The sequence below is a fragment of the Pelmatolapia mariae genome, linkage group LG8 (assembly GCF_036321145.2).
Source record: "Pelmatolapia mariae isolate MD_Pm_ZW linkage group LG8, Pm_UMD_F_2, whole genome shotgun sequence".
Lineage (NCBI taxonomy): Eukaryota > Metazoa > Chordata > Actinopteri > Cichliformes > Cichlidae > Pelmatolapia > Pelmatolapia mariae.
Window position 1 is genome coordinate 17,922,501 of NC_086234.1, and position 21,962 is coordinate 17,944,462.

General features: G+C 39.7%; 1 protein-coding gene across 1 annotated transcript in view; it reads right to left on the reverse strand.

The window, feature by feature from the left end:
• Positions 1–16,204, reverse strand: part of LOC134632971 (transient receptor potential cation channel subfamily M member 4-like) — a 27,995-nt gene extending 11,791 nt beyond the window's left edge. The window contains exons 1-18 of the mRNA XM_063481848.1: positions 16,109–16,204; positions 14,529–14,590; positions 14,264–14,441; positions 13,567–13,753; positions 11,875–12,044; positions 11,363–11,540; positions 11,090–11,154; positions 10,749–10,988; positions 6,541–6,643; positions 6,330–6,451; positions 5,835–6,131; positions 5,613–5,714; positions 5,381–5,509; positions 4,300–4,429; positions 3,439–3,584; positions 408–520; positions 204–320; positions 38–78 (exon numbers count right to left, since the gene is read on the reverse strand). Of these exons, the coding sequence (XP_063337918.1) occupies positions 38–78; positions 204–320; positions 408–520; positions 3,439–3,584; positions 4,300–4,429; positions 5,381–5,509; positions 5,613–5,714; positions 5,835–6,131; positions 6,330–6,451; positions 6,541–6,643; positions 10,749–10,988; positions 11,090–11,154; positions 11,363–11,540; positions 11,875–12,044; positions 13,567–13,753; positions 14,264–14,441; positions 14,529–14,590; positions 16,109–16,204 (2,476 nt within the window). The remainder of the gene's footprint in view (positions 1–37; positions 79–203; positions 321–407; positions 521–3,438; positions 3,585–4,299; positions 4,430–5,380; positions 5,510–5,612; positions 5,715–5,834; positions 6,132–6,329; positions 6,452–6,540; positions 6,644–10,748; positions 10,989–11,089; positions 11,155–11,362; positions 11,541–11,874; positions 12,045–13,566; positions 13,754–14,263; positions 14,442–14,528; positions 14,591–16,108) is intronic.
• Positions 16,205–21,962: the final 5,758 nt, after the last annotated feature.

A 21,962-nucleotide genomic window follows, 5' to 3' on the forward strand; every position in this document is an offset into this window, starting at 1 on the left:
ACACTTATTCAGAGATGACTGTTTAAACAGGGCTCACCTTTAATGGTACCACTCCTGTGACCTTTTGAGTCAATATCACTGGTGTAAGAACGAAAATAAAATTGATTTAATTGTTAGACTTTAGCTAATGCAAATCAATAACATAAAAATAACAAACTGATGTTGTACAGATTAACACTGAAGAGTGCAAGTAGACATATTACAGGTGCTTGATGTCATCCAAAGAGAAGACGGTGGTCCCATAGAGACTGTCAGTGTCCTGGTCTGGCCCATCCTCATTAGGAATTCCCTCCTCCTCTTCCAACTGATTATCTTGTTTTCTATGAGGTAAAATATGTAGCAAATGTTTAAAAAAAATATCAAAATACATTTACAAACCTTTAATCTGAAAAGAACAAGCCTTTAACCTGAAGGAGATCAGGTTGGTGTAGCAGAGGATGGGGCAGAAGAAAGTGAGCAGGAGCTTCCAAACCTCTGTGTTCCTCTTCATATCACCCCACCAGATATGGGACAGCAGAGACTGGAAGAGGACAGAAAATGAGTCCTTATCAATCAACAGCAGCTAACTGGCACAACATGAAGGTAGGATGTGTTATTTTTGAAGAATCCTGCCATTTTTACTTTGTATTTAATTTTTTTGTAATTTAAATTATTGTACTGTACATGAAAGGGATTGTGCATTACATAGTCTTATTTATAGGTAATGTATATGTATTGATTGAACTGTATAATCAAAGCAGATATATACTGAACTGAACTCACAGCTCATTGTTCATTCAGTGGGCTGGTTTCCGTTATTCCCCAAAAGTTGATTCTGTTCATCTGGACGTAGCGTTTTGTGGGAGAAACGTTTCGTCACTCATCCAAGTGACTTCTTCAGTCTCAGCTGACTGCAGGTTTCCCCAATCTTATAAACTGTAGATTTGCATAATGACTGAAACCAGCCCACTGAAGGAACAATGGGCTGGGAGGTCAGTTCCTTCATCATTAATATGCAAATTCTCATGACCATTGATCAACAACCACTGATCAAAGGTCATTGATCAAAGGCCACTGATCAATGGCCATGAGTAGCATTCACAGAAAGTGGGGGAATGGCTGCAATCACAGCATTGTATGATGGCAAAAGATGTACCCTTGCCCCCCCCCCTCGATTCAGAGATGGTCTTTCCGTTTTCACGTAAATGGCCTCCTTGACTCCGCGCTCACACCAGCGTTCCTCCCTGTCCAGGATGTGTACATCCTCATCATTGAAAGAGTGTCCACTGGCCTGTAGGTGTGAATAGACTACGGAGTCCTGGCCTGACAAGGTAGCTCTTCTGTGTTGTTCCATCCGCTTCGCCAGAGGTTGTTTGGTTTCCCCAATGTATAAATCCTGGCAATCCTCCTGGGACTTAACAGCGTACACTATGTTACTCTGTTCGTGTCGGGGGACGCGATCCTTGGGGTGGACCAATTTTTGGTGCAGCGTGTTTTGGGGTTTAAAAGCCACAGAGACCCGGTGTTTAGAAAAAATGTGTCTCAACTGCTCCGATACTACTGACACATACGGGATCACTACAGGTTTTCGCTTAGGCAGTGGTTGTCCTTCTCTCCTGGATCGGCTGGAGCTTTCTTTAGGTGCTTTCCCAGCTCTGACAAAAGTCCAGCTGGGATAACCACATTTACTCAGGGCCTTCTTGATGTGATGTTCTTCTGCTTCCCTGGCCGCTGTGTCAGTGGGGATGGTGTTCGCTCTGTGTTGTAGCGTCCTGATGACACCCAGTTTGTGCTCCAGTGGATGATGAGAGTCAAAGCTTAAATACTGATCTGTATGCGTAGGTTTACGGTACACATCAGCTTTTAGATGTCCCCCATTACTGATGGAAATCTCACATTCTAAGAAGGCTAACCTGCCACTTTTCATATCCTCCCTGGCAAATTTGATGTGTTGGTCCGCCGAGTTAATGTGATCTGTGAATTGTGGTACATCCTGAGATCTGATTTTCACCCAGGTGTTATCCATATACCAGAACCAATGACTTGGTGGCATTCCAGGGTAGGATTAAGACACAGTTCCAAAAGCAAACACACTTGGTCGATGCTGAGAGTGGTCCTGTTGCTGAAGTTGGGGTCATCCTGCAATCTCTTACAAACTACCTCCAACACTTCAGTGACTGGAACACAAGTGAAAAGAGACGTAAAATCGTACGAGACCATTGTTTCATCTGTCTCCATAATGACATCTCTCACCTTCTCAACAAAATCCAAAGTGTTCTGGATGTGGTGTTCAGAGCTGCCTACCAGCGGGTTGAGGATCGAAGCCAGAAACTTAGAGATGTTATAGGTGACCAAGTTGATCATACAGACAATCGGCCTTAAAGGTGCATCCTGTTTATGTATCTTTGGTTAACAATACAGACTTGGTGTAGACTCCCCTGGGTACAGCCTGTGGTATGAGGTCCGGTCAATAGCATTGTCTTGTTCTAACAGCTTCAGACAGTCTATCCCCCTCTTCCTGTAGCCACTTCCTGGGTCTCATTTCAGGGGCTCATAAGTATTTTCATCACTGAGCAGTGACAAACTTCTCTCATGATAGTCTTTCTGGTTTAGCAATACTGTGCACCTACCCTTGTCTGCTGGAAGGATGAGACTGTTGTTGTCATTACTAAGTGATGCGAGTGCCTTCCTCGCCTCCATGCTGATGTTGGATGCTGGGGGCTTTGCATTGCTGAGACAGGCCGAAAACGTTCGTCCGTAGTTGCTCTGCTTCCACGTCTGCAATGTTGTTGTTTCGAATTGCTGTTTCTGTGGCTGTGATAGTTTCAGTTATTGTTCAAATGTGCTGTTTATAAGGTTTGAGAAACCTGCAGTCAGCTGAGACTGAGGAAGTCACTTGGATGAGCGACAAAACGTTTCTCCCACTGAAAACGCTACATCCAGACGAACAGAATCAGGAGTTCACGATTTCCTTACCTGGATGTGCACACGGGTACTTAAAGACACACACCATCTTGGGCTGCTGCTGCCTCTAAAAATATCTTACATTATCAATACTGTGTGCTGTTCAGTAACTTTGTCATTGTTATTTATGCATATGTTGGTTGTTGCTGTGGTTTCTCTGCTGTTTGGTTTTTTGTTGGTGCTTTTGTTGGTGCTTCAACAGGTGTTGAAGCACCTTCTCCCCAAGTTCAATTTCTTTCTTTCTTTTCTTTTCCATTCCCTGGTCTTGTCCGTTATGTTTGTAGTAATCCAAAATAAAGAATATCCTAATTAAGCTCTAATAAAATATTACTATCAAGTGGGCAATTACAGCAAATGCTGGAATACTGTACTTGTGAAGTTTTATTTGGCACTTTTTGGCCTTCAGTGAACAATTCTGATTCTGCAATTCAGCTAAACTGCCATACAGGACAGGGGAAAAAAACATGAAAGAAAGAGGTTAAAAATCTAACGCACCTGTACGCCATCATTACTGAAGAAAAGCCGAGCGTCAGCACTCACACCCATCTGAAGACAAGTACTGTGACCCCAGACAGGAGACTTCCTAATTAGTAGGGTGAAGGATCGGCGTTCATCACTCCGATAGCAAGAGCTGAAAATATCTGAGGTAAAGTGGACACAAGACATGACATTCAAGTTTATTTATATAGTGCCAGTTTACAAGAATAGTCATGTAAAGGTGCTTTATGTCGTATAGTAAAGACCCTACAATAACACAAAGAAAACCCCAACTTGTAACTCCCTATGAGTTACGAGTATTCAACATAGATGTACATAATTACATATGTGAAATGGTTATGAACCTTTATATTTTCTCAAATGGTTAAAATTAGATAATTTCAAATTTTATGTATTCCTTAAAAATGTAAGAAATATTCAGCTCAACAGACATGTGACTCTTTCAATCTGGTTACACGGCAGAAAAGAAACCAGGAGTTGTTCTTATTTTCTTATGTTCATCAGTGATGAACAGTAAGAACTTTATTTCCTCTCCAGCTCTCCACGTTATCTGCTTTAAGCTACATATTTGAGACTTATATTAAAGAGTCAAAAACTTCTCTCCCACACCTCTGTGAGAGTCAGGTTTAAGTAGCTGCTCTGTACTCTAGCACTGAAGAAGATGACATTGGAGGAACTATATCCTTAAACTTAGTTACAGCACATTCAGAAAGATATTTACTGTAATGAAATTTTTAGTTACTATTGTGTAAAGTGTTAGATAGGTTTTGCTACAATTGTTAAAAGGAAAATTCAAAGGACACTTCATGAAACTATTATGAAAGTAGATAACAAATATTGTCTCTTCTAATGTCTCACCATGTGCCAGGTTCTCAAACTTCTGGGCCAGTTCTTTCATGGAGAGTTTGGTTTCATTCTCTACCTCAAGTTTGGACAGTTCTCTGAGTATTTTACAGCCACCAAGAGCACTCAGGACTGCCTCACCTGCCTGGAAAGTAAAGCAAAGACACGGGTGCAAAAAGTAACTTCATTGTATCTAATACTGTCTGCATTATTATCTCAGTTCGTTCTGTTGAAGTAGTCTAACTGGTACAGCACACACAGGCAATCATTAACACATTTACCTGCTGCATGAAGTCTAAGTTGGTGATATTAGCAATTTACTTAAAGGTACTATATATATGTATTTTAGATTTATAGTTCTACTGCTATTTTTCACAAGATCTACTGCAAGCTGGAGTAGAACCTGCAGCATCTCATGTACTAGTTCATTCCCAACTATGTAACATTTACAGAGGCTGCAGGCTTAAAAAAGGATTATCATCACTAACTGCTGACTCTGATCACAAAGTTGGAGTGTGTAAGAAAACATCTACTCAACAGTTGCTGTTAGCCATATTAATTTAAAAACTAAATGCTTAAATCTAGCGAGTTCAGAATTGAATTTGATTATTTTATAGTAATTATTTGCTTTTAGATTAAGATTTAACATTGTGATAAGACATAATGTCATATGTTATCATATGATTTACAATTAATATAATCAATGCTTAGATCATAAAATAATCATTAACAACACATTGTAATTAACGACACACATGTAACAAATAGCACTAGCTGCATCTCATTCTCACAAATGTCCAATATCGCTTAACTTCACCTAAAAACTATGGTTTCACTCAAATAACAAATTCAAATAATCTATTTATCCATTCATACACCGAGGACTCTGTCATACATACTGTAAATCTGTATAAGATGATTTTTCAATTCCTTTTTTTCTTCTGTTAATTATGAAGTAATCGCCTCATAACCCTTTGGAAAAGCACCACTCCAGAACTATTAACACTGGAGAAATCAGTTGTATCTTGACTGTGGCTTTTAAACCAGCTGAACACAAGTAAAACATTTTTTTTTAAATTTGTCGCAGAGCTTTTACCATCTCCCAGAAGAAAATGGCCATCTCACTGCGGTTTTGCAATACCGCCCAGAGGAAAAGCGAAGCCCAGGGATGGGGGCAGGACAGGTCCTGATACTTGCAATGTCCACGCAGAACCTTACTGGCACGCTTTAATAAATGAAGAAATAATACTTATTATCAGGTCAACCATGAAAAAGAAATCCTATAACCACAAGAACACTGTGTGCATATTGTGAAAGGCTCAGAGTACCCTCAGAGCTGTCCCTTTGGATGAGGTGAACTCTAATCTCAAAGTTTGATAGTAGAAAGGCTGGCAGACATCACCCATTAACAGCTCCAGGACCCTTGACACCTGAGGAAACATGTGGGTGGGACAATAAGCACAACAGTATCAGATGTTCTTCACATTCTTTATTAATCTATTTAAGCATAATTAATGAAAAAGGACAATCTCTTTGATTCCCAAACTTACCTCAAAAAGGGTGGCCTCCTTCACTGGTCCATCCTGATTGTTATCTTTCAACAATCTTGTGGATGAATTCTGTTTTTCTAATGGGGAGTGACGCTCCACCATTGCCAGCCGCTCAGCTAGGCACTGCTGTAGCATTTGATATAGTAAGCTCCCATCTGGCACAGAGCGATAGAGTCTTTCCAGCCTGCCATAAGTGAGGTACTCCAGGATGTTTAAACCATTCTCAATGAAAAGCCGAACAAACTGGGGCTTGTCATTGATCAGCGCATCTGTCATTGAGTCCTCCAAATCTTTATACTGTTTGATTGGAGGAAGAAGATCGTGTTTTAAGACAGGTCAACATTTTTTATGCCAAATATTCCTCCATAAATCAGATTTGACAAATAAATCAGTGATTTATTTGTCAAAAGTGTTACAATAGACTGTATAGTGTGATGTTTTGTATGAATTCTTCTTTCAATGAGACATCTGTGTGATGTCTTTTTTCCTCCTCACCTTCCAATGGATTTCTCCATTGAAGAGTTCACTCTTGGCAATGTCAACCCTGTTCCACGTTACTGCTAGTTTCAGCTCATCAGTATAAGGGTTGGCATCAGCTGATGAATGTTGCTTACTTGCTGAAAAACACAAAGACAACACAAAAATCAAAATAAGATAAAAAGTTTGTTACAGCTCTTTTGCAAAATTACAGTCTTCTTATACATACCTCCCACGAGTGTTTTAAGCAGGACTGTGTCAAAGTCATTTGGACTCTCGTGCTCTCCGTGGTAGACTGTAATCAAATGTCTGTTCTGGTAAATGTTCAAAGCCTGGAGACAGAAGATGGAAAAGGAACAGGAATGACAGAGACATGATCACATTTTTTTTTTTTTTTTTTTTTAGAAAAAGATTAAATTGCACGGCCTGTGTGTTCTGATTAGGCAGGATAAATTCCTAGTATGACAGATAAGCTAATCAACACACACTCTAATACTATCATACTCTGAATTTAGTTTAAAAACAAGCTCCAAGCGTGCCAAATCTGAGTTTGAGTTTAGTGTGTACGGAGCCCCACAAGGGACATGGGAGAAAAACAAAAATTAAGATGAACTTTTGCGAGATCTCGCAAAACAAACTCGGGATCTCGCAAAGGTAACTCGGGATCTCGCAAAAGTTGAATTCCAACAATGGCGGCAGCTACTTAGTTGTAATATTACTCTTTCTGGGTCACAAAATAAACTTTTAAGATATTTTGAGGCGTGAATGTAGCTGTGTAAACGTCAAATATCTACTCGATTTACAAGACATCACATATTTGCAAAAGTGCTCCGACGTTTTCGGAGACATCTGACACCCACCATCTCGAAGCTAACGGGAGGTCGAGACCTACTATAGCCGGGGGGAACACCGCTCTCCCAGCACATCGTGCCTCGACCTCCCGGTCGGCTTCGAGCTGGCGGCCTCCGAATGCGGCTAAAACTTCTGCGAGATCTCGCAAAACTTTTATCTTAATTTTTTTTTCTCCCATGTCCCTTGCGGGGCTCCGTAAATATGAATGCATGTCAGTGCTGTCTTAATATTTTACTTTTCTTTTTCAAAACAGAAGGGAATTACAGAGTCATTTTAATCATCTTGTTCCATTCTGTTATCATAGACAAGATGAAATTTTGACATATTTTGATATATTTGATATAAAATGTCTATTTTTATATAGTCTTTTGTCAGCTGTTCGCGTACATGAAACTCAGATTTCAGTCTCAGAGTTTATTGCTAAAATCAGAGAAAGAATACTTAACTAAAAGCGGCCCAGAGAAACAAACTAAAAACAAAACAAATGTATACTAAAGAAAACAAAACATGAACTAGAACTATGAAGCTCCTGGTCATTAGTGGCTTGACCTGAGAACATGGAACTACACACGACCCACAGCAACGTAGAGGTTGCGACAACAAACAGGGGAACACTTAAATACACAGGCAGAATAATGAGAGGCTGGGGGACAGGTAAAAACACAGGTGGGACTAACCAGACAAAACAAGACAAAGGGAAGCAAAACTGAACACACTAACATAGGTAAGTATGTTACAAGTAAAATATGATGTATGGCGGCCTTGACACTGAGACATGACTGACGGGATATGAAACGTGGAACACAGGGAGGACACAGTGACTGAAACTAGTAGCTAAAAGCAACAAACATAACATGAACAGAAAACCATCAAGAACCATCATGAATAACAATAATCAAGGAATACAAATCAAACACAAAACCAAGTGCCGTGACAGGAACAGGGTGCCAACACCTGATAAGTCAACAACGTGCCACATAAAACAACAGGTAATGTTGACTCATCTCAGCAAAGGCAAATTTTTACAGCTTTATTTTATTACTCACATTTTTCCCCTCAGATGTAAAGGAAGGGTAGAACCAAAAAATTCAACTTAAAAAACATTTAAAAAGCAAATTAATAATAATCAATGTCCTCCACCTGTCCAGTTTCCTGAAATTTTATTAAGGGCACACTGCACACCATGCTAAGAAATGACTGTGACTGAGTGTCCACCATGTTTTATTAGTCACTAGCATTCTCCGTTTGGCCAAAGGGTGGGGAAGAGTGGCGCAAGTTTCTGGGCTTCAGTCCAAAGCAATTTTCTGACGGCTTAACTAGACGAAGGATCTAATGGCTCCGGGGCAGAGGCTCACAGGAGGTCGACCGAGTATCTTAAAGTCTGCGCCCCCCTCTGCATAACACAGCACACAACGCATCATTTTCCTGTTCACCCCCATCAGTTTGTTCTTCTCCTTATGTGCCATTGCAAGCTGCTCTGTAGGCCCTGAAAGCCAAGGCTGACCTGGACTTCTGTCCTCCCCTTTCCCACCCCCGACGACCCTGACCCACCACTGCTGCAGCTGGACCCACCGCAACAACCTAAAAAGCCAATTGAGCTGCAGGAGGGGGAGCTCACCCAGTGCAGACGGAGGGCACTAAAGCCAAGCCCTCCTCTCACTTCATGGGAGGAGATCCCCAGACAGATCTCCCTTAACATGAAAACCACACTAACTTCATCTCCTAACAAAGGTTTACAGGCCTGGAGCAAAGATACTCCAGAGGAGAAGCTCTGATATTGTCTAAGAAATAATGTACCTAACATTTTCTTTATCTCATTTTCCTAATTATGGTAAACTGACACATGGGAAGGACAATGTGTCACATGGAGGGATTCCAGGTTTACTTTTCTATGATTTTTCTACGATTTGTGTGACTAACAATTCATGTACAGTCATCAAAACTCTACAGGTAGTACAAATAAGCTTTTGATATCCCACAAGTAAAGTTCACTGAACAGAAAGTAAAATGTTGATTGATGATGGTTGATATGCTTTCAAAATAGTTAGAAGTTTTTCCTTCCAGTAAAGGAGGTACAGATGCAGTAGCTAGAGTATTGCTGGAAGAAATCATCCCAAGGTTGGAAACTCCAGACTGAGACTGGCTGCTGCTCAGAAATCTTCAGAGACCCAGCGGGAAGCAGGGACCAGTCCATGCACAGTTGACAACCCAGACTATGGGTTAGGGATTTGGGGGTCACTTAATTAAGGGATTCTACTAGGCCTGAAACATGCTTTGAGCATCCAAAGAATTAACTTTTACATTTAGAGCTAAATGTGATTGATTGTTTTGTTTTCCACAATGCCATCACTGATGTGGGGACAGTAAATGATAATTGTAAAGGCCTTTGGGATGCTTTAAACTGTTTTAAACAAACTGATTACCTTACAACAGTAAAGATCACAAAGCACTGTATAGAAAGAAAATGCTGATCTATCACTCTGCTGTAAAATTTCAATCAGTTTTGTTTGATGTGTGGTGGCTGTGTGGAAACACATGGCTACGTTGGAGTTTTATCCCAGACTTTGAAAGGCACTAATAACAAAGTTAGATGTTCTGTTGTATCCATTTGTCCACAGGTTCAGTCATATCCACTGGCCACTGATGGCAAACATCTGGACATGGTAAAATAGAACGGCACAAAGGAGTGTGTGTGATGTTTGGTGATGCGTGTGTACCTTCATCCCTAGCAATACCGCTGGTAATGGTTCTTTTACAGAAACTGAACTGGAAACATTGGCGGATGGATTTAATGATGAGATTTGATAAACACGCCTCACACTGAATGGCTTCCTTATCTTAAATCCTTTTTCCTTTGTATAATTACTAATAGTGAAGGTCAATATGACCTGGCGTAGCCTGCTCAACTATGTTATCTGCTGACTGTATGAGGCCAGCACCAGGTGCTTCCTGGAGAAAGATAGTGGGAGTCGCTCTCTGGCCAGCAACAGCGCGGGTGAGAAAAAAAAACAGTTGCAACTGCAGACTTTATTAACTGAAAATTGCACTACACCATCTTTGAAAATGGTCAGATACAAGGACTGGACTGCAAATGAGTGAAAAAGCAGCCTGAATACCCTGTTTCATGTTTCTAAAACACACTGAAAACTAATGCATTAATTTATTGTAAACAGTACTTTTTAAGGCTATTAGATTCTGATTTTGGGCTAGTGCTGATTGATCAGTTGCATTTATAAGCTTGCATATATGATTTGGTTCTATAAAAACAACTTTCACAGCTTGTGAGTGAATTAACTTTTTGTCACTGTGGTGAAACAAATAACAGTCTAAAGTTTCAACAATTTGTAACAAATTGAGAAAGTAATTTTTAAATTACTACACTAAAAAATATAATGTGAATAAACTTGGAATTGTGATCCTGACACATTGACAGTAAGATCAAGCTAAACACTTAGATTTAGTGCTCAATATCAGTGCTAAAATATACCACAGTCTAGTCTGCAGTTGATAAATATGCAGAGAGAGAAAGTGTTTCCTCCAGCTCATCTGTAGAGTAAATGCAGTGCATCTGTTCTCAGCACTCACCTGCTCAACTAGTTTGTCGGTCTGTGCCTCTGAAGGAAAATGCTTCTTAAACCGTTCTGCCACTCTGTCTTTAAGATCCACCTTGGGAGCTTTAAGAGCCTCACTGTGGCCTTCACCAGAGGACGGCACAGCTGGAGCTGAAGACACGTTCTCCAAGACATCACTCAAGAAATCAGCCAATCCTCCTGAGCCAGCCAGAACCAGCCAGGGGATGCAGCTTTTTAAAGAGAGATCCATTCTCTGACAGACATTACAAAAACCATGAATGAAACATTCACACAATTTAAATACTAAGTCACAATTAATGTTGTGATAATGAACATATAAAGCAGAGACTTTACCTTCAGCATGTCTGTTTCGCCTGATATCAGCATACAAAGGACAGGGATTTCAATGCTGCCGCTTCCTTTAAAAAGATACAACAATTTTTAGCATCTTCTAATCTTGATCAAATGTTTTTGTTAAATTAAACACAAATAACTTTCAATTAACTTTAGCTAAAAAAAATTGAGTGGAAAATATTGGGCTGACAATGTGTTATTGGTATTCAGATAAAACTTCCCTTAAGCTCCCTCATAATATTTTACTTTAAAGTTTATGGTGCCATCTCTCACCTCTTATGCCTGTGCGCTGCTGGGAAATGTATTCCTCCAGTCTGGCTCTAAACTCTGTTTCTCCTCCTCTGCGGCCCACACTACCATCGTCCACCAGCAGAAAGGCCTGGTAGTTGTTGTCCAGGGGGCAGGAGTTCTGTGATGCGTTTGGGGCATTGTACTTTGCAGGAAAGCTCCCCTGCAGAAATAGAAAACCGAGTATACTAAAGTTTCTTTACTTATATGTGTTTCAGTAGAAGATGCAAATACAGTCTGGTCCCAAGACTATGGAGAGGATGCACGGTAAGCATGGATTTACCTTACTTTGAGCACTAAAATCCACACAAGCTTAGTCATTTAAAATTGGAACATATAAAAGGCTGTTTATATTAATTATAAGCAACTAAAACAAAAAACACAAGTAAAAAGACAAATATAAATCAAATCTTTAAGTGAACTTTTTGGACAATAACGGTGAACATGATTTTTTTTAATGCTTTGAAAAATGTTTAAATGTGTAATGTCTGTACTACCTGAGGTTTGACCAGCTGCTCTCGATTTTCCACGAGGCCCCACGGAGCAATGCCCAACGCTACCACCTTGTTGAGGGACACCGAAGATGCTGCAGCTGCATGATCTCTCACCGCCTGTCCAACACACCTGCCAACACCTTCGTGCAGGCCTGTAGTTAAGATCCATGCACCTGGGGGAAACAGATAAATGGTAAATGGCCTGGTTCAACCTGAATACTACGTAGATTACTGTGACATGTCACTAAATGCTTCCCCAGTTGTGGAAAAAGTTGGGATGCAGTGTAAAATGTAAAAGTGAAAATCACAATTGGTGCACAAAAATAAGGCCAGGGTCCAGGGAGTAATATAGTATGCTTTATTAGAGCTTATAATAATCCACTGAGCAATCATTACTGCTTCCATCTTGGTGTCTTGAGAGCTAGGGGAGGAAACTACTTTATTGGGAACATTGGATAGGCACTCTTTGTCTTAAGTGTATTTAATTTTATGCCCACAACATCTCCAACAACAACACCTGACATGCCAGGTGTGTTCCAGGACGCATAGCGTCTTCTGGCCACAAGATGGGGTCTGGCCAGAGATAAGCTGTTATTATCTCTATTGGAAGGAGCAGTTTGTGATCAAGGTCTACCTGCACGTCCCGGGTCAAGGAGGGTTGTGCATACTCTTGCTGATAACTTCACAAAATATTCTTCCTGCTCTCACAACGGAAATTATGTTTGGCAGTTCAGACATTGGATGAGTGAGTGCATTGCTGGCAGTTCCAGCCTCCAGGTGTAAAGGCCTTGAGATAGGCTGGTGTTGCAGCTGGTAAAGGAGATGCCTCAGAATTGCTGGAGTTTGGTACAAACATACACATAGGACCTTCTCTTCTCTACTGATGTTTTGGTTTGTTGAATGGACATCATAGCTGGCTCTGAGTCTGCTTCTTTCCATTTTCCCAGATATCCTTCCAGGTTACTGTGTTCCAGGTTGGTCAGTTGGCCTGTGAGTTTGCTTCTGTGGATCCTTTTACTTTGTATTGGTGTCGGACCTGCTCAATTACCAGCTTTCTTCTCTGGTGTATGAAGCCTTGTGCCACATTGGTCGACTTGTCCCAAATCCATGTTTTAGTTTTTCCTGTAGAGGTAACTGAAAACTATAGCTCTATACCGAGAAAAGATTTTGCTTGCTGCATGGCCTCTGATGGAGTCCTTTTCCTTCCACTGGCCAGTGTGGGAGCAGATGCTCACATTGCTGCATTTTAAGCCTTACCCAGGCTCATGTTTAGCTTCATTTGGATGCACTTGTACTCCTCAGTGAGGCTGGGTAAAAATGAGTACAATTGCTACTTTAATGCACTATCGCAATTTTATGTGACTGCATTAAGACAACTTGTATATCTTGATGCATGCTCAATTATCCAGATAAGGAAGCGTCTCAGCTGTTTTCAAAGCTGAAATGCTACGTCCAGATGAACAGAATCTGCTTTTTGGGGCATCTTATGCAGTTTTAAAATCTAGAAACTAAGTTCAGGTAAGCCATGCGTTGAGAGACATTTTTTAATGGCATAGGGAACTGTGTTAAAAATATGATGGCATCTGCTAACCAACAATAAACTATTTCAGCAAACAGCTCACAGAAATTCCAATCATACTGTTAACATCATAGATGAGTTTGTAAGGCACTGACACAGATGCATAAAGTTTTTACCTGTGCTTTGTGACGCTTTCACAAGCCCCTGCCTGAGAACCTCCCGTACCCAGGTCTTCACCTGTGTCCTGCCCTCTCCACCCACAACAGAAACAACCAGGTTGGGTGGAGCAAGACCCCATATTGACTGGGCTGTCAGTATGTTGTACACCACCGAAGGCTCAGTGCTCCACGACAGGCGCAGGAACTAAGTTTACAGATTTGATGAATTAAAGGAAACAAGCACGTCAACAATGCCCAAAGACTTGTAAATTAATGAACTGTGATCTAGTATTAAAGCTAAAACGATGCCTCAGTTGTTTGAACCTTTAAATTGTAATTAAAACTTAGAAAATGAAAATGGCGCTTGAAAGAGTGACCCATAAGAGCCCAGACTCATTTTTACTGTCTGGCAAACTATAGGAAAGTCAATGTTAAAAAAAAAAAAAAAAGTGTGTAAAGTGGCAGTGATACCTGTGTCAACATTGAGTTCTTATGGGTTTGAATCTTGTCACTTTATCTGTACTGACTTTGTTTACTCAGGTGTAGCAGTAGTAGGTTTAAGGTCAGGAAAACTCAAAGTACTGACTACCAGAGCTCCAGATTTATCTTTATTTTTATTTAACCCACCTTTACAGGAATTTTCCTTTAATAACGTGTTCACATTTTCAAAAACTGTAGAGATAAAGCGTTATGGGACAAAAAGAAAAGCACCCACATAGCTGTGCCTCTTGCTGGCTCCTGCAAACTGCACCTCTCCAAAGGCATCAGTTGGTTGTTCAGAGGAGTGCTCCGCACTTTCCCAGTGCTTCAACATCGCTGTGCTGAAATAATCTCCAACAGCCACAGAGGCATGGTCATCTCTCGCAGCCCCACACTGACACAATGCACCATTACTGAGAGAGGTGGAAGCATAAAACATCACCAAGACAACCTACTTAAAATACAGACATGTCACTATATAAAGGCCGAGGTCACAGTACCTGAAGGAATCCTCTACAAAGGTGCTGCACACTCGTTTCTTGATGATTTTGGGGATCCAACTCTGAAAGGATTTTTAAAATGTTGTTAAATAGTGATGAACGTCTACAGATTTCTGAGCCTAGTTTAACAGTGAGTCTGTGTATGCACATAATCTGTAGTAGAAAAACACAACCCACAAGCCAAAAAACATGTTTTTCTATTCTTTTAAATTAGCCTTGGTATTCAGGGGGGGGGTCTTTGTTTTTTCAAGGCTGGGGGAAGACTGGAAGAAATATGCAGCTCATTGTATCCAAAAGCAGCTGAAAGTCTTGGTAGTTATCACAATAAATATAAACAGTTTTAATTGGTTTGTTGGGCGTTACACTGAATTACTGAGCAACTAAAACAGGCTTACGTATTTTAACAGTCGGAGAGAAAAAAAAAAGTCTTTGCTGAAGCACCTTGTCTTTACAGCTACTGATTGCTGTCTTTAACAATCTCAATGTTTTTCTTTATTTTTTTATTTGTCCTTTATTTATCCAGGTAAAAAAATCTCATTGAGATTAAAAATCTCATTTTCAAGAGAGACCTGGCATCATGACAACAAAAGTCAAAATACGCATACCACATAAATATGCAACGTTCAAAACAAATACAATATCCCATAACAACATGTGCAAAATATACAACAGCAGATCAAACCAAGAGTACATTAAAAACAATCACACTGAGTAAAAGAGCCACTCTCTCGTTCCTTTAAAACAGACTTAAACTCTCCCAAAGTAACCAATTCCGATAATCTCAGTTCCTTCTGCAGATCATTCCAGGAAGCAGGGGCAGCGTTGTTCTTCCCTTACTTGAACAATTGTTTTTCCCAAATATGTGTTGATCATAATTATTTGTAGTGTATATATTTCTTTCTGTGATAAGTAGCCTTTTTTCAGTGTGCAAGCTGCAAAAATAGCAGGTGTCAGTGTGGAGATGAGTGTGAGAAATTTTTTTAAATCTTGATACAATTATAGCACAGTTGCTTTGAAAGCTTCATTGTTTCACAAAAGCTTTGCTTTACTCACTAATGTGAATGCATCACCTCAGCAGCTAATTGGAATGGAATGCAGCCATCATCAACGTTATTAGTAAACATGATGAAGTGCTTAACTACATGCTTATGTTTAGGATGCTGTATGTAGACTAGTAGACATAAGTGTGCTTTCCATTTTTTTCTGTTAAGTAAAAGTCAGTGAACTGCTATAGAAATGTTGCACTGAACCTGTTTCTACTTATTAAAGCTTGTTTTACGATCAACCAGTTAGACAAGTTTTGTATCAACAAATTGCAGCCGAAATAATAGATGTTTGTTCACGGGCACGTTTGCAAAGCTTGTTGCATGTAGTTTTCCAAGAAGTTTGTGGGCGGCTCACCATCACTGTTACTTGGAACTTCCTTGTGAGAATTTTTCAAGTATAGCTTGCACTTTAAAAAAAAATTCTTTAAATGTAGGGTTTTTTTGTTGGTTCCTTTCTCTTTTGTTTTGTTTTGGCTGACATGCCACCATGATATCGTAACAGCAGCTGAAAGATTTTAGCAAAAGCTGACTTACCTGGCTCTTCTCAGTCTGGCAGATAATGTCTGTGTTGTTATCTCTACCAGCTTCTTCTATTCTCCCTCCTTCTCCTTTTGCTCCTGTGTCATTCATGCTTCCCTTTCAGTCGATCTCAGTGAGAAATGTGTGCAGAAGAACTAAAAGTGACTTTTTCTGACCATACTTCACCTTGTGGCTTACTGCTGAAACCCCATTCCCTGCCACTAACGTCTCTCAGTGTCCACAATAAAAGTAGGTGCAGCCAGCACTAAGGTATGGGTGTGGTTTCACAAAGGCAAACAGTTCCTCCAAACTGTGAAAACAGGAAAAGCCAGTCAAAACCACAAACTACTCAGACACAGAGTCTGAGCTGGTGTAGTGTTTATTCCAATCCTTCCTCATCACCTTACCTGGTCACTGGCATTTCATGTGAAGGAACTGAACACCCTCAATGACACATTTAGATACCACTGTAGCAGACAGACAGCTCACCACACTTCTGTTCTCTAATTGTTATCGGAAGCTAAAAATATCACGCATTTACAACAGAGACTGTTAGGTATGTGTCTCTGTGGTGCTCGCGCCCACAAGAAGTAAAAACCAGATATTTGCCTGCAACAATCATGCAAAGGCAAATATATTTGTTTTAAAGGCCAATTTCAGTCAGAAAATCATTATTAGAATTATTTTTCAGCTGAAATTTAGCCCAATATGTGCGTGGATTCCACTTGCTTAAGCATAACTTCGTAAAAACTATTTCTGGCTCTCACAGACCTGTAACTTCTTCTGTAAGAGGCTCCTCTGTCCTCCACTTGTTGCCTGTATTAATGGCACCTGTTTGAACTCGTTATCAGTATAAAAGACACCTGTCCACAATCTCAAACAGTCACACTCCAAACTCCACTATGACCAAGACCAAAGAGCTGTCAAAGGACACCAGAAACAGAATTGTAGACTTGCACCAGTCAGGGAAGACGAATCTGCAATAAGTAAGCAGCTTGGTGTGAAGAAATCAACTGTGGGAGCAATTATTAGAAAATGGAAGACATACCAGACCACTGATAATCCCTCTTGATCTGGGGCTCCATGATTGATCTCATCACGTGGGGTCAAAATGATCACAAGAACAGTGAGCAAAAATCCCAGAACCACACGGGGGGAACTAGTGAATGACCTGCAGAGAGCTGAGACCAAAGTAACAAAGGCTACCATCAGTAACACACTACGCCACCAGTGACTCAAATCCTGCAGTGCCAGATGTGTTCCCCTGCTTAAGCCAGTACATGTCCAGACCCGTCTGAAGTTTGCTAGAGAGCATTTGAATGATCCAGAAGAGGATTGGGAGAATGTCATATGGTCAGATGAAACCAAAATAGAACTTTTTGGTAAAAACTCTACTTGTTGTTTTTGGAGGAGAAAGAGTGCTGAGTTGCATCCAAAGAATACAATACCTACTGTGAAGCATGCGGGTGGAAACGTCATGCTTTGGGGCTGTTTTTCTGCAAAGGGACCAGGACGACTGATCTGTGTAAAGCAAAGAATAAATGGAGCCATGTATCGTGAGATTTTGAGTGAAAACCTTCCATCAGCAAGGGCACTGAAGATGAAACATGGCTGGGTCTTTCAGCATGACAATGATCCCAAACAAACCGCCCGGTTAATGAAGGAGTGGCTTCATAAGAAGCATTTCAAGGTCCTGGAGTGGCCTAGCCAGTTTTCAGACCTCAATCCCATAGAAAATCTTTGGAGGGAGTTGAAAGTCTGTCAGCGACAGCCCCAAAACATCACTGCTCTTGAGGGGATCTGTACGGAGGAATGGGCCAAAATACCAGAAATAGTGTGTGAAAACCTCGTTAATACTTATATAGCAAAGTATTGAGATGAACTTTTGTTATTGACCAAATACTTATTTTCCACCATAATTGGCAAATAAATTCTTTAAAAAATCAAACAATGTGATTTTCTTTTCTCATTTTGTCTCTCATATTTGAGGTATACCTGTGATGAAAATTACAGGCCTCTCATCTTTCTAAGTGGGAGAACTTGCACAATTAGTGGCTGACTAAATACGTTTTTGCCCCATTATATATCGCAGGCTTTAAACCTGCAGGACTGAATTATTTATTTTCCTTTAAAACTACATATAAACACCACACACTTGATCCTATTGTATATCATATTTAAATATTGACACATTTATAAAATAAGTTTGACTAATGTGACTAAACATTTCACTCATCATACAAACATCTAGAGATATTTGGTTGCCAGTAGATGGGAACTCAGGAATGGCATTATTATGATTTGGCAGCATTTGAGTTTAATTGGCTTTGTCCCAGTACCATTTCAGGGCCACGTTCACATATAGCTACTCATTTATTATACTGTATGAAAACTTTAAAAGGAAAGCATATCACAGCTGAATTTGTGTGAACGTCCTGAATCATAAACAGTAACACTCATTTAGTGTGGTAACAGCACCACCCGGTGGCAAACCTGTAAATAAAACCTGTGAAATTTGGTAGAGGATGAAATGTTTTGAATTTGAGTGACTAAAACCAGACATTAAAAAAACATTTATGGCACACTATGTCCAAACAAGTGCGTTAAAACACAAGTACATTGTATTAAAGAATGTTATGATTTTACAGTGGCAAAACCTCACCCATTAACAGTTGCACAACCCCTGACACCTGAGGAAACAGTGGGTGGAACAACAAGCACAAGGCTATTGGTTTTTCTTCACATTCTCTCTGGATAAGCAAAACTTATGAGAAAGGACAGAATCACATTGATTAGAAAACCAACCTCAAAAAGGGTGACCACTGGTCCGCTCTGATTGTTATCTGTCGCCACTTTTGAGGATGAATTCTGTTGTTCTGATAGTGAGGGACGCTCCACTACTGCCAACCTCTCTGCTAGGCAGCGCTGTAGCAGTTGATATAGTAAACTCCCATCTGGCACAGAGTGATAGAGGGTTTCCAGCCTGCCATAAGTTAGGTACTCCAGGATGTTAAAGCCATTCTCAATGAAAAGCCGATCAAACTGGGGCTTGTCGTTGATCAGCGCATCAGTCATCGAGTCCTTCAAATTTTCATACTGTTTGATTGGAGGAAGAAGGTCAGGTTTTAGGATAGGTTAATACTTTAATCCAAATATTCTGTAAATCAGAGTTAAACAATTGTATCTATCAGAAGTGGTACAATAGACTGCACGTCATTCGTTTAATTCACAGTATTTCTTTCAGTGTAACATCTGTGTAACATCATTTTCCCTTCCTCACCCTCCAATGGATGTCTCCATTGAAGAGTTCACTCTTGGCAATGTCAACCCTGTTCCACGTTACTGCTAACTTCAGCTCATCACTATAAGGGTGATGAGCAGCTGATGCACGCTGCTTACTTGCTGAAAAACACAAACGGGGCACAAAAATCAAAATAAGGATAAAAAAGTGTATATTGTAAGATTACAGTCTACTTATACATACCTCCCACAAGTGTTTTAAAAAGCAGGACTGTGTCAAAGTCATTTGGACTCTCATGCTCTCCATGGTAGACTGTAATCAAACCTCTATTCTGGTAAATGCTCAAAGTCTGGAGAAAGAAGATGGGAAATGGGAACAGAAATGTTGAACACAGAGTTGCAAGATGACAGACAGAAAGTGATGATAAAAATCTGTAGAAACAGATCAGACACACTTCAATGATGAATCTTAGATAGTTACCCAAGACAGCAAACGACTCTGCAGTTAAAAAAAAACTGTTCACTGTAGTTTATGACCATTTGTTTCCCAATAACTCTTGGATTTAACAACCTCACCTATTTTTGATGAAACATTTCATGAAGCATTTTTATAGAGTAATGGCAGAAATAAAGAGATTTACAGAAAAATTGTGCTTTAATGTTCCCACTGTAAGCATTTGTGATCTGATTAAATATCAGCCTTCACTGACAGATGATATCTTCCTGACAGTCACATCAGACAACATTTTATCAGGGTCTTACTACCTTATTGTTAGTACTAAGTAGTAGTAAGCATTTCAAATTGAAGTTTTTCAAAGTTTCAGAGGAACTACCTCACAGTCTGACAACTAATTAATGACTACAGTTAGAAAGATAAAGTCTACAGTTCTATAGTCTACTATTTTTAGACTTTATAAATCCCCAACTTGATTACCGTGTCCATCCTTATATATTGTAAGCTTACTCAATTTACAAAATTTGCTCATCTTTTCACTTTGACAACAGCTTTATCAATGAGGAATTGACTCAGAGTGTCAGCCACCTGTTCCCCCATGTGTATATATTATCTCAGTCAGCACACACCTAATGAACTAGTTTGTCGGTCTGTGGTTCAGAAAATGCTTCTTAAAATGTTTCACTACTTTGTCTTTAAGATCCACTGCTTCACTGTCGCCCTCCCCAGGAGGGGGCTGGAGCTGGAGACAGGTTGTCCAAGACATCACTCGGGAAATCAGCCAAGCCTCCTGAACCAGCCAGCAGCAGCCATGGAAAAGGCAGTGTTTCATTTTTAATACATTTGTACGAATTTCAAGCAAACTTTTTTCACTTTGTAATTTTAAATTATGTAATTAGGATGTGTAGAATTGTGAGATGAAAAATTAATTGAATCCATTTTGGAATAAGGCTGTAACTTGTGAATACTTTCCAGCTTAACTGTATGTTTCTGTGCATGTGTCTGCATGTTTAAGTGTGTCTGTGAATGGCTGATTTCATGGTGGCTACAATGAAGAAAAGCAAGTATATCAGCATTCTCAGAACTGGAGTGTGCCCTGTTGAAATGCAATGTTTCCTGCTGCAGAAAACAGGCATCCTGATTGTGTAGACATTAATAACTAATGCTGGCAATAATTCAGTCCAACCCAACAGCCTCAGGTCAGTGGCTCAGGGTTTTACTGACCCACATATACTTTTAATAATTTGTGAAAAACAGAAGCTTGTGTTTTATTATAACTGTTAGCGCAATGTAATTAGTGTATTTTATTCATGCTTATGAATGTTACTAAAGCAATCTGTGACAACAATCTGAGCTCAGTCTTGGATACAGCTCCACCTTTTTATCTATACACATGTGGCAAATGGAAGACTCTGGTTCTAAGTTAAACTATTTAAATGGTGACAACAGAGTTATGGATCAAACAAAACATTAAAGCAAAAAAATGCTTGGAGAATTTTTTATAACTGTTATTCGCTTTACACAATGAATTATTACAACCCTATTTCATGCATTAATTTCTTCTAGCTGGAATACTGTAATTCATTTATTATTATAGTGCTGCTCTAAAATTCCCTGAAAAGCCTTTAGTTAATCCAAATTGGTCCAGCAGGAACCCTAACAAGGATTACAAAATTGACATGAACAAATGGAACAAATCTATGGAGTCTTCTTCACACTAAGGTTAATTATGGAGTTCCACAGGGTTCTTTCCTAGGACCAAGTCTATTTACATTTATCTGTCCATGAAGCCAGAAGACACACACCAGTTAGGTAATTTCCAGGAAGGTCTGGATCATCTCTAATTTACTCTTTCTTTCTAAATTCAGATAAATTGGAGATCTTACAACACTGCAAAAATCAGACCCCATTTTATTTTAAAGACCTCATAGTACCATACCACGTTAATACAGCACTTTGCATTCAGACTGCTAGTTTACTCGTGGCTCCGAAGGTATTTAAAAGTAGAAACTTATCATCAAAATGAATCATTATACTGTATGAAAGTTTTTTGAAAAGAATAAAAATGCAGACATCCAAATACATTTGTATGTACATTTGCATACAAATATTGGGCATTCTTAATGTAACTGAAAAAGTATTAATGTGTTCCTAATGTAACTGGTTGTAGACGCT